Source organism: Anoplopoma fimbria, chromosome 18 (assembly GCF_027596085.1).
Source record: "Anoplopoma fimbria isolate UVic2021 breed Golden Eagle Sablefish chromosome 18, Afim_UVic_2022, whole genome shotgun sequence".
Classification (NCBI taxonomy): Eukaryota; Metazoa; Chordata; class Actinopteri; order Perciformes; family Anoplopomatidae; genus Anoplopoma; species Anoplopoma fimbria.
Window position 1 is genome coordinate 16,141,136 of NC_072466.1, and position 11,098 is coordinate 16,152,233.

An 11,098-nucleotide genomic window follows, 5' to 3' on the forward strand; every position below is an offset into this window, starting at 1 on the left:
TGTGCTTTCCTTGCAATGAGAAGTCAGAGGGTCTGCTGTAAAAAGGTCTATCAATCTGATTCATTTTGGATAGATAAATTAAAGAAAGGAGTGCTTTAGTGCAGATAGATTCAGTGCCAAATCGACTTTTGCCAGGGAAGAAAGGAAAAACACATCAGACAGACTCATAGCTTGCTCTCTAGTTCACTTTGGATGCAGCAGGAGAGCCTTGTTTCTGTTTGGGCAAGGTTTAACTGTCATTTTCACATAAAACAACAGTTCAACAGAAATAATGAGAAATGTGGGGGAAGAAACATGCAGTTCATGTATATGTTATGTTAAAAAATTCTACTTGGCTCCTCTTATAACTAGTAGTCTCAACCAATATTGTTACAAGCATTTATCCATTAAAGAGGGCTGTGGATTGGAATGTTTGAGATCTACAGATTTGGTGAATGCCTTCATTGCCTGGTTAGTGATTATTCATCCTCTCTTAGGTTTGTTGTGGTACCATATTCATTCCAATTACTATTAATGGATTAAATGGTGCTCCGTCAGATCGTGCGACACTTAGATTGCACACAGGTAGACTTTATTTAACTAATTATGTGACCTCAAAAGGTAATTGGTAGTACCGGATCTTAATTAGACAAGTAATTAGACACTGAGGCACAAAAGTCCACCTCAAAAAATATGCTTTGTTGTTCAGTGCAACATCGATCTGGAAATACATGAAAACATAGATTGTGCTTGATGATCTTTATTTAACTTCATGTGTTTTTCTTCCAACACAAACTTGACTATTATAACAGTGAACATTAACCAGTGCAATTTCCTTTTGAATCAGTCCTATGCTAGAATACCATTTAGTGTCTAATAATGCTCCAGTAGCGTCAAAATCAAAGCTGAGTGAGTTTGAGTCAAACATCATAATATATTACTTATACATTTTCAAACAGCATTCATTTTGATGGTGATCATTAACATAATAACCATTGAGATCAGATTTTTGTCATAAAGTGTGTAATGCTATTTCAGAGAGAACTGGTTAACACATGCACAAAACTGCACATAACCAGTCGGATCAGAAAGTTTACATATATTCATCGGCTGCTGGTCTGAAACGTGTCCCGGTGAGCCAAGTATTCATTGCACGATTATACAAATGTGTGCATTTGGTTACCTGCACACATATTGACATGAAAACACACACGGCTCAATGTGCCAAATTGTATGGTTAACTCAACTTTAGATGAGTGATTTTCCACTGTCAATGGAAAATTTGAAACGGGTAATTTCTCAAGAAAAAATCGGAATTTTTTTTCAGCAATATTAGCCATCATCAGTAGGCATTTTTGTGAGAGTTGTTACAAATAGCCTTTTACACATACCTCTCTTGAGGTATCGCATTCTGCTGTATTCATGGGGCATCGTGTCATTTATTGTCCTGCAATCTCAAAACAGCCAACATCTAGCAGTTACTAAAATAATTGCCACAACAGTCAGTAAAATAGCATTTAAGTGTTTTTTCGGCCACCGTCCTTTATTGCCATCTCACACCATAGATGTGGTGCTCTCTGGATTGATTCGAACAGGCTTGGTGCTCTTCCTCAGGTCCTGCAGCTGTTTGGCGGGCTTGCCCACGCCCTCCTCAAACCTCCGCTCCACCACCGGGAGCACGGTGTCGTGGAGGAAGCTGGCGTTCAGCATGATGAAGGCCTTCTTCTCCGGGTCCTGCTCACAGCGCAGGCTGTAGTCCACGTGCTGCACGGCCACCAGGATGATCTCCCTCAGGCTCTCCAGCAGCACCATGTGCAGCTCGGGGAAGTAGAGCTTCAGGCCCTCCTCCAAGAAGCTCATCATCTGCTTTGTGAAGGCCACGATGGTGTAGCTCAGGTTCACCCAGCAGTCGTCGCCTGTGTACTGCTCGAAGCTGCCGATGCCACAGCTGCGCATCTCATCCTACAGAGGAAAAGATTGATATTGTATTGTTAAAAGTGATTTAACAAATACTTTAGTCATGGAAGTTTAAACATGAATTGTCAATAACACCAAGTAAATTGTACTGAAACAAAGATCGTTTTCAGTACACATTATTTTTTCAATGAATCAATCAGTGTTTAGTTTATAAAATTACTGATAATAGTGAAAAACACCCATCGAAATTTCCCAAAGTCCAAAACTGCAACTTCAAATGTCGTGTTTTGTCCAACCGACAGTCAAAAACCCAAAGATATTTAGTTTCCAGTCATATACAATGTAGTACGGCAGCAAGCTGGAAATTTTCTGTCCATCAACTTAACAATAACCCGATTGTTTCGGCTCTGAACTTCATCATCCAATCATCACTGACAACAAAAAGAAAATGCACCTTAAGTTTAGTCAGAGCCTCGGGTGTCATGAGATTCATCCTCCTCCACATCTCCTCAGAGTTTCGGTGCTTTGTGGCTTCGATGATGATGTCGTTGTAGCTCTGCAGGGCCGCCTTGATGTCTTTGACCAGCAGGGACTGCAGGGTGAAGGTCAGGTCCAGGCCGATCTCAGTCAGCTGCTGACAATGCTCCTTGGCCACTTTAACGCACTCCGCTGCTGTCGACAGGCTCTCCTTACTGTCAAACACCTGATCAAGACAATAATAAATCACTTTATAAGGATGTTTTTTCTGCAATTTAACAAAAATAAAAAGACTTTCACAGGCTTTCGAAATACTTTTTTTTGTCTTTAATATTTAAACACACAGTATCCACAGAGTCTTGGCTCAATGCTACTTCTGACTGTAGTTAACTTGAGTTTTTATATGATTCCAGATTTTTTTAAACGATAGCATGTTATTTTGTAGATTTTTCTTTTTCTATCAGAGGCATCACTACTAAAGCATCATTCCTGACCTTCTAAGTCCCATATTTAACAGGCTGTGACTTGTCTGTCTAATCCTCTTCCTACCTGCTTGCTGAAGGCGTCCACAAACATCCTCATGGCTGATTTGGACCAGACCACGAAGGCGGAGTAGCAGCCCGTGTTCCCCGCAAAGTCCATCTCAAACTCCTTGGCCGTCTCCAGCAAGCTGGTGAAGAAGATGTTGCAGAGTTTGTGGATGTAGAGCAGCGTGGCTCCTTCTATGCGAAGCTGTCGTATGGCCGTCTGGACTGCGGATTCGCGGTTCTTCAGAAACAACTCGCAGGCCTTTGTGGACTGGCCTGCAACACAGTAAAAAAAAAATTCAAATTCACTGCAGATGTGCTGATCACTGTCACTAATTCACTCAGGTTGTTTTTTTTAATTCTTAAAATGTAACTGTTTGTAGCAATAAAAGAGATTTTGTTTATTCCATTGCAATAAATGGAATACCTAGCAGTGTGGAGAAGACTGACACAACATTAAGAACAAATCTCAAGGAGATATAATATATATGAAAAGTTAAACAAATAAATAAAATGTGAAATTTTGTGATTTCTTTTAAGTATTTAGAAAATGGTACAGGGTTTGGTTGGTGGCAACTCAAAAATGTCTTTCTTCAGGGTTCTGCAGGGACAATTTTAACTAACATGCTTAGTATTTATACACTCCTGTACCTGTCCCTGTTTGTTGTATATCTCTGCAGTTATATTCATATTCAGATTATCTGTATTTTTCATTCTCCTCCTCTGTCAGAATGTTTGCAAACTGCAATTTTGTTTGTAGTAATTTGCTTTAAAAGTATGTTTTGAGTTTAAATAATCAAATTTATGTCCTACACTTTCTGCACAGGAATCATAAAACATGTCTCCACTAAACTGTAATGGGAATATTTTCTGCACCAAACAATTATATAAAATATCAAGAATCATCAGATCCTTAGTGAAGATTGGTTGGATGATACAAAAACTACTCTAAAAAAATAAAAGTGCTGTGTTTTTTGGCTTATGCAATAGTAAACTACATATGTGGCATATGGTGTGAAAGCTGCCTATTGATGAAATAAATAAAACAAAGTAGGACCTAGTCGGATCAGCTGAGACACGGCCCGCCGGGTGGCTTTGGGTCCACCACGAAGTGACCGATCTGGAGACAACTCGAACACCAGAACCTCTGTCAGCTGCCGCACACGCTCATCCACCTTCAGCCTCAGCTCTTTGACCCTCTGGGTGACCGGCTGGTCTTTGAGATACTCGTTGAGCTTGTCCAGCAGGTCCACGGCACCCTCAAAGTCTCTCTGGGCGATGCACACGTCCAGATCTTCCGGAAGCTCCTGGATCCACTCGAGGCTGAGGTCCACTCTCTCCTCAGCACCTGGCGGCTCGTCGTCGTCCTGATCGAAAGGATTGGTGGACACCTCGGCCCTCACGGGAGACGTAGGGGCCTCTTCCTCTATCTTGTGCCTGTCCTTGGTGACTTTGTTCTTCTTGGTTTCGTCCAGGATCTCCAGCCACTCCTTCTTGATTTTGCTGTTCTCCGCCTGGAAGATGCGACTTTCTGGGAACATGAGGATCTTGAACATGTCCTTCATGGGAGGGTTGTCCTTTACGTTGACCACAGCGAAGCTCTCCAGGTCGTACAGGGCGTTGTACTTATATTTCACGGCTCCTCTGCGGTTCGGCAACCATGTGGCGATTAGCAGACAGTCGTTCATGAGGAAAGCGTGCACCTTCTGGATGGGGGACATGTTGTCGACGTCGAACTCCACAAGGTCTCCGTTGTAGACTAGGTGCCTCCCTGGAGTGTCCATGATGTTTTTACCACCCTCCACTTTCTCCAGCAGTGAGGTCAGCGTCCTCTGCTTCAGCTCCTCTGTCTCTTTGGGGAACGCAGCCTGCATCTCTTTTGAGGTCTCATCCTTGTCTGTGGACAACAAGGCCTGAGTGATGCTCTCCATGATGCTCTTCTGCTCCGTCAGGATGTGACTCAGCTGGTACATCTCGCTCTCCAGGTAGGAGATCTCCTTGGCCGTTTCGATGAACTGCCTGTAGTTCTTGTAGACATTTTTCTTCAGGTTTTGAGCCGTTTCGTCGGCCAGGTTTTGGATCTTTTGACGATGCTCCTGGAGATCTCTGTCGCCATCGGACTGCTGTGACAGCTGCTTGACGTAGTTTTGCGGGTCGAAATTAGGCGATTCGAGCAGCTTCCGTAGTCGGTTACCCGTTTCCGACATCCTCTACCGTGTGCGTGTGTGTGTTTACTTATTTAGACAAAATGTAGACAAATTATAAATAATAGTGGACAGAGGAAGCGTTCATCTGTTCACATCCGCTTTCAACCCAAACAGGAAGTTGTAACCGGTTACCACCCTGTCACGTCACGGGATTCAGGACATGAAAATGGCCAACAAATCGCACCAAAACAAACATTTTTTTATCATAATTATTCGTCCATAGAAGTCAAGATCTTTCTGAAATTATTCCGATTTTAATATAAACTAAATATAAGACTTGACATGTTGCTAATGCCCATCATTTAACTACTAAAGTGCAACAGAAAACCCAGAGTGCATTTTCTATTGGCCAACCACTTCAAATAGAGAAGACACAAATCCCAGAATGCATTGCTGGGATTTGAAACAAGTGAAGGTTTGGTAAAGTTTGCGAGAGTCACTCAAATGTAGAGCTGGGAATGAATGGATGGATGGATGGATGGATGGATGGATGGATGGATGGATGGATGGATAGATAGATAGATAGATAGATAGATAGATAGATAGATAGATGGATGGATGGAGATAGATAGATGGATGGATAGATAGATAGATGGATGGATGGATGGATAGATAGATAGGATAGATAGATAGATAGATAGATAGATAGATAGATAGATAGATAGATAGATAGATAGATAGATAGATAGATAGATAGATAGATAGATAGATAGATAGATAGATAGATAGATAGATAGATAGATATCTTTATTTTCGTGTCATGCACAGAACCTGCCCAACCCTCATGGGTTTACAAGACACCAACAATACAGCTGCAGTGGATCCACATCTCATCAGGTCACATTTGACTACAAAACAACAGGTTGCTTCATCGCTCAATCTTAAACAAAACATTCTGTCTTCTCTCCCAGGCCTGGCAAATAAAATCTGCTACATAGAAGGTTCCTTTCCTAAAACACAACTCGAGTTTTTCATAGTCATCCAGCCAAAAGAAATCAACATAAATGGAAGTCATTTTACTGAAGAGGACACCCCTTATAAGTGTCATAACAAGAGATTTAGTATATATATATATATATATTCTACCCAACAATATACGAAGTTCCTTTTATTATTTAAATTAACATGCATTAACAGATACACTTTTTAGTTTTATTTTGAAATAAAGTTTTATTTTGAAATATGTCCCGGATATTCTTTGCTTGCACTGTGGTGGAGTTGAAACAACAATTGTTGGACTGTCAGTCAGCAGTAACATTTTCGTCCAACATGAAGATATGCGTGTTTTTAATTGAATCATGACGAATGTACAGGTAGTATGCCTCTCAGAAACACACACACTGGCTCCGGTGGTCCCGCCTGTTGTCTGTGAGAGCCCTGCACAGCTGCGTTAGCTCGTTAGCTTCAGCAGGCTAACGCAAACGTTAACCACAGCTACGTGGCTGGCTTCCTCCGCTCGCATCCCCTATTTTAGTGTTTCTGTTGTGATGGATGAGGATTTTTTGCTCGCTATTCGTCTTCAGGAGCAGTTTGACAATGAATACGAAACACCGTCGTATTCATCAAACAGCTTTGAGGAGAATGGCTTCGGACAAAGTAGTAAGAAACGCAGAGTGGAGGTAGCTGGAGGTGGCAGCGGTGTTGTTCCCTACTGGAAGCCGAAAGCCCAGCCCGAGAGGCCGCTGTCCATCGTGGACGCGACCTGGGAGACGCTGGACCCCAGTCCTGATGTTAGAGCCATGTTTCTGGAGTTCAATGACACGTTCTTCTGGGGGAAACTCTGCGGTGTCGAGGTTAAGTGGAGCCCCAGAATGACACTGTAAGTCACCTGTTGTGTTGTGATTTATTGTGTTGTGATTGTTGTCAAAGACCAGAACCACACTTGCAGGTGCAGCACTGCCCTAACTAAATATAAATTGTCTATTTGTATGGGGTTTGGTGTCATGATCTCTAATGTCTCGTGCTCTTTCTATGCTTTTTTTTATTTATTTATAGGTGTGCTGGTGTGTGCTCTTATGAGGGCCGAGGTGGTCTGTGTTCAATCAGACTCAGCGAGCCCCTGCTGAAGCTGAGACCAAGGAAAGACCTGGTGGAGGTGAGGTGGATTTCTACACAAATCTGGCTTTGTCAGAAGCGATTTGGTCTCTTATAATTCCTCGATTTCAAATCTTAAATTTGCAGAAAAAGAGAATAATTTGCATCAAAATAGCATTCTTATTCCGTCAAGGAAACTAGGATCAGAATTATTCAACTGGTAAAACTGCTTATTATAAGGCTTGACATTTTTCTTTACTGATAGTGAGATTAGAGGATTAACAAACAAAGCATACCTAAACAGACTATAGGCAGGGTTGGTAATCTTGAGAAACTAGCAAGAGACAAGTTCAAGTTCATACAGGTACACTAGATTTAAAAACAAATGATCCAACTGAAAAAGCCAGCTCAGTGTTACCAACTCTTTTCTGAGTAAAGTAGCTAGCAGCACTAGTTCCAAAAGTGCTTAAAACTTAAAGAAAGATGGTAACACTGTCACCGTCTCCTTTTAGGCATACCTCTAAAACCACTCCCTCACAACTATCATGATTAAACATATATAAGCAATTAGCATTGCTATTGTTAGTACGCAAAGCTGTATACAGCCACGTATACAGCATTGATGTATTTTTTTTTGTCAGAGCATTCGCTTTATTGGTTACGCTCAGGATGTAGGGAAAGTTTGAACAAAAATATAACAAATGTTTGAATAAGATTACCAATCCTGCCTTTAATAAAAGTATGAGGTGGGGTCAACTGAAAAAACCCTCAAGATTCCTCTCACATACACAACAGAAACTTTTCCTCTTAATTCAGAGACATTTTGCCTTCAGCTCCCAAGTCCCAGATGTGGATGTGTGTGGGTGTTGTGAAATCGAGTCCTCTGACACGTCCTTTGTTTGACAGATTTTAATGGTTTAATAATTATTCATAACTTTATTTTTATTTCCACAGACCCTCCTTCATGAAATGATTCACGCGCTGCTGTTTGTGACCCAGAACAACAGAGACAGAGACGGTCATGGCCCTGAGTTCTGCAAACACATGAACCGGATCAACGATGCTACTGGGACAAAGATTTCTGTAGGTGTATCTTCTAAAACACATCTTACAGCTGCTGTCGTCTTATCTTGTCACTACCTTTTACAGATATTGCAATAATATAATAACCTTCTGAAACATCTCTCTACCCCCCCCTCCCCCGTCCTCTTGTCAGGTCTACCACAGTTTCCACGATGAGGTTGATGTGTACCGGCAACACTGGTGGAAATGTGACGGCCCCTGTCAAAACCGCAAGCCCTATTTTGGCTTTGTGAAGAGGGCCATGAACCGGGCTCCGTCTGCTCAGGATCCCTGGTGGGAGGAACACAAGAGGACTTGCGGAGGGAACTACAACAAGGTTAAGGAGCCTGAAGGATACGGCAAAAAAGGCAAGAAGGATGGTAAAAAGGATGGGAAGACTTTAGAGAAGAAGGCCTCAGGAAAGGAAAAGCCTTCAAGTACAACCACAGGTGATGAGCTCGTTCCTCTGGTGTATGTTCTGATGTAGTAGCTATAAATCCTTTAGTGCGATTAACAATATGTTTTGATTTAAGCCTTTAGATTGGGTAGAATGTCTTTAGTCGAGTAAATTTCACCACATGGTTTAGGGAATCTTTTCAAGCATAGTGTGAAAGTCTGTTGCCGGACTCAAATTTCTCCCTTTCTCCCTCTCAGGCTCTGGATCACAGGACATAAGGAACATCATCCCATTTAGTGGAAAAGGCTTCCTACTGGGAGCAATGTCACAGTCGTCCACGTCTTCCTCTCCATTTCAAAAACCTCAAGTACCTTCTTCTCCAAAGAAACTCTTCACCCCTTCGTCTCCGGCTAAAAGTCCCAATTCTCCCGCTAGCGCCTTTCCATCCATCAGATCAGCTACCTCCACGGGAAAGAAGCCACCTATAAAGAAGTCTGTCGGTAACATAAGAGCTTTTATCAACATCAATGGCTCGCCAGTGAGAATCCCCAAACCCTACAGCAGCAGCCGTAGCCAAGAAGGGGATACAATCAAACAGACTTCCATTGAAGAGCTCTTCAACAGTAAAAGCATCAAGAGGTCAGCGAGTCAATCCTCCACCTCGGACACAGAAACGAAAAGCGATTCTTTGACGTCATCGAACAGTACGATGAGTGTTTCTGCAGCTTCCATCTTTCCTAAACAGCAAAATAACCACTCGGCTTCCTTCCACACAACATCTAAGCCTAGTCCTAGTAAATCTAGACATTCTGTGGTTTCAACAAACACCAAAGGCAGCCCTACTCAACCGACACAGTCCCAGTATTTTAGTCATTCTAATAGTGACACCACATCAGGAGCTTCTGCCGCTGGTCAGGCATCGAGGAAGAGGCCGTGGGACGACCACAGGAGCTCATCCAGCATCTTTGACTTCTTCCAAAAGACATTAGGCAGCGATTCAGCAGCGTCGAGGGAGTCAATAAAGACAAAATCGCCCGCAATGCAGCAAAGAACTGCCACTGTCACGGCCTCCTCCTCGTCCTCATCTTCCTCCTCTCTACATTCCTCTGCAGCGCTGCACAATTCTACCCCCTCCTCATCCTCGTCCTCCTCCTCTGCACTGACGGTCAGCTGTCCAGTATGCCAAGTTAAGGTGCCGGAGTCAAAGATCAACGAGCATCTTGATTCCTGCCTCTCCTGAATGAGGAGGTGCAGATGGAGACAGTGAAAGGGATGTTGCAATAATACCAAGTTAAGTAATGTCCAGAGAAGTTTTAGGGTAGAGTTTTAGTGATTTTTATCTGACATTGAATCAATCTCTTTTTGAGTTGATCAACTCTACTTTGAGATCTAAAAGTTTCGCTTTTGTCTTTAAAAGTGTGGTTGGACACCGTTTTTTACTACCAGACTGGATTGTTTACTTTGTGGTTCTTCTCTCACGAGTGCCTAGCTGACAGTTTGTGCCTTAGTGTACTAAGGGCTAAGCGTTTTTTAGCAGATAATGTAAGTGAAGGGATTTTTAATTGAATTAATGACGTCTTTTTCATCAGGCAAAACAAAACAAACATCATTCTAGAGAATTCTATCTGGTGGCAAGTACAAGTTTGTGTCCCAGAAACTGCTTGTTTTAACGATTTTGAGTATTTAATTGATGACATTTTCATACTGATCTTCTTTTTATAAAACTTATTGAAAGATATAATAGTAGTTTTGCAGTGAAGCAACTGCTGAGAGTTAATTTGATCGACATAATGTGAAAACAATCCTACTCTGGTTTAAATCTAGAAGCTGCTGTGGTATGTGTGTAGAAAGGCTATCTTAGCCTCCTCTGGGGGCGGATGTGCTGGTGGGTTGCTGTAGTCTAATGTATTCACCTCAAATCTAAATCTGTTGCCCTTCAGACAGCAGGAGAGACTGACTGACCTCTGCTGATCTTTGGGAATCAGATTTCAAGCTTGTCAGCTATTTGTTTCTGCATAACATTGCATTTACACTGCAGGGACAGGAACACTGGTATCTGATTGTGCCAAGTCATTCAGTAATACTGAGGGATGGTTACGTGCTTTTCTCGACATTTTTATGGAAAGGAATAAAGTACAAAATGCTAATTTTACTGCTACAACATGAGAATTTATATATGTATGTTCCACTTTTACATGTATGGTTTTAAGGACATTTTTACAAATGTTTAGATTTTGTTGCCAAATAAAATATTTATACTGTTCTGAGTATTTTGTACGAAGCATAATTCATTCCAGTATCTAACAAACATCTAATGATAAAATGATCAAACTATTAAAATGATATATGACCACAACTCTGCGCATCATCAGCGTTAGTGTTGCCTTAGCAGTCTCTTCATGTAGAGTCTCGGGAGAGTGAATAAAAAAAACAAACGACACAGCGGTGATCGCCCTCAACTGTTCATAGTGGAAGGAGTTGTACCGGAGATAGGGAGT

The 11,098-nt window shown here is 41.9% G+C and overlaps 2 protein-coding genes across 2 annotated transcripts; one reads left to right on the forward strand and one right to left on the reverse strand.

Moving 5' to 3' along the window:
- Positions 1 to 692: 692 nt before the first annotated feature.
- exoc8 (exocyst complex component 8) lies at positions 693 to 5,222 on the reverse strand. Its single transcript, XM_054619004.1, has 4 exons — positions 3,958 to 5,222; positions 2,923 to 3,176; positions 2,351 to 2,599; positions 693 to 1,941 (listed from the first exon to the last, which is right to left on the reverse strand). The coding sequence occupies exons 1-4, from the start codon at positions 5,105 to 5,107 to the stop codon at positions 1,534 to 1,536; spliced, it is 2,061 nt and encodes a 686-aa protein (XP_054474979.1). The 5' UTR covers positions 5,108 to 5,222; the 3' UTR covers positions 693 to 1,533.
- A 1,077-nt stretch (positions 5,223 to 6,299) lies between these two features.
- On the forward strand, positions 6,300 to 10,858 carry sprtn (SprT-like N-terminal domain). The gene is made up of 5 exons (XM_054619005.1): positions 6,300 to 6,926; positions 7,103 to 7,202; positions 8,096 to 8,224; positions 8,358 to 8,652; positions 8,858 to 10,858. Exons 1-5 carry the CDS (start codon positions 6,595 to 6,597, stop codon positions 9,838 to 9,840), a joined length of 1,839 nt encoding a protein of 612 aa, XP_054474980.1. The 5' UTR covers positions 6,300 to 6,594; the 3' UTR covers positions 9,841 to 10,858.
- Positions 10,859 to 11,098: the final 240 nt, after the last annotated feature.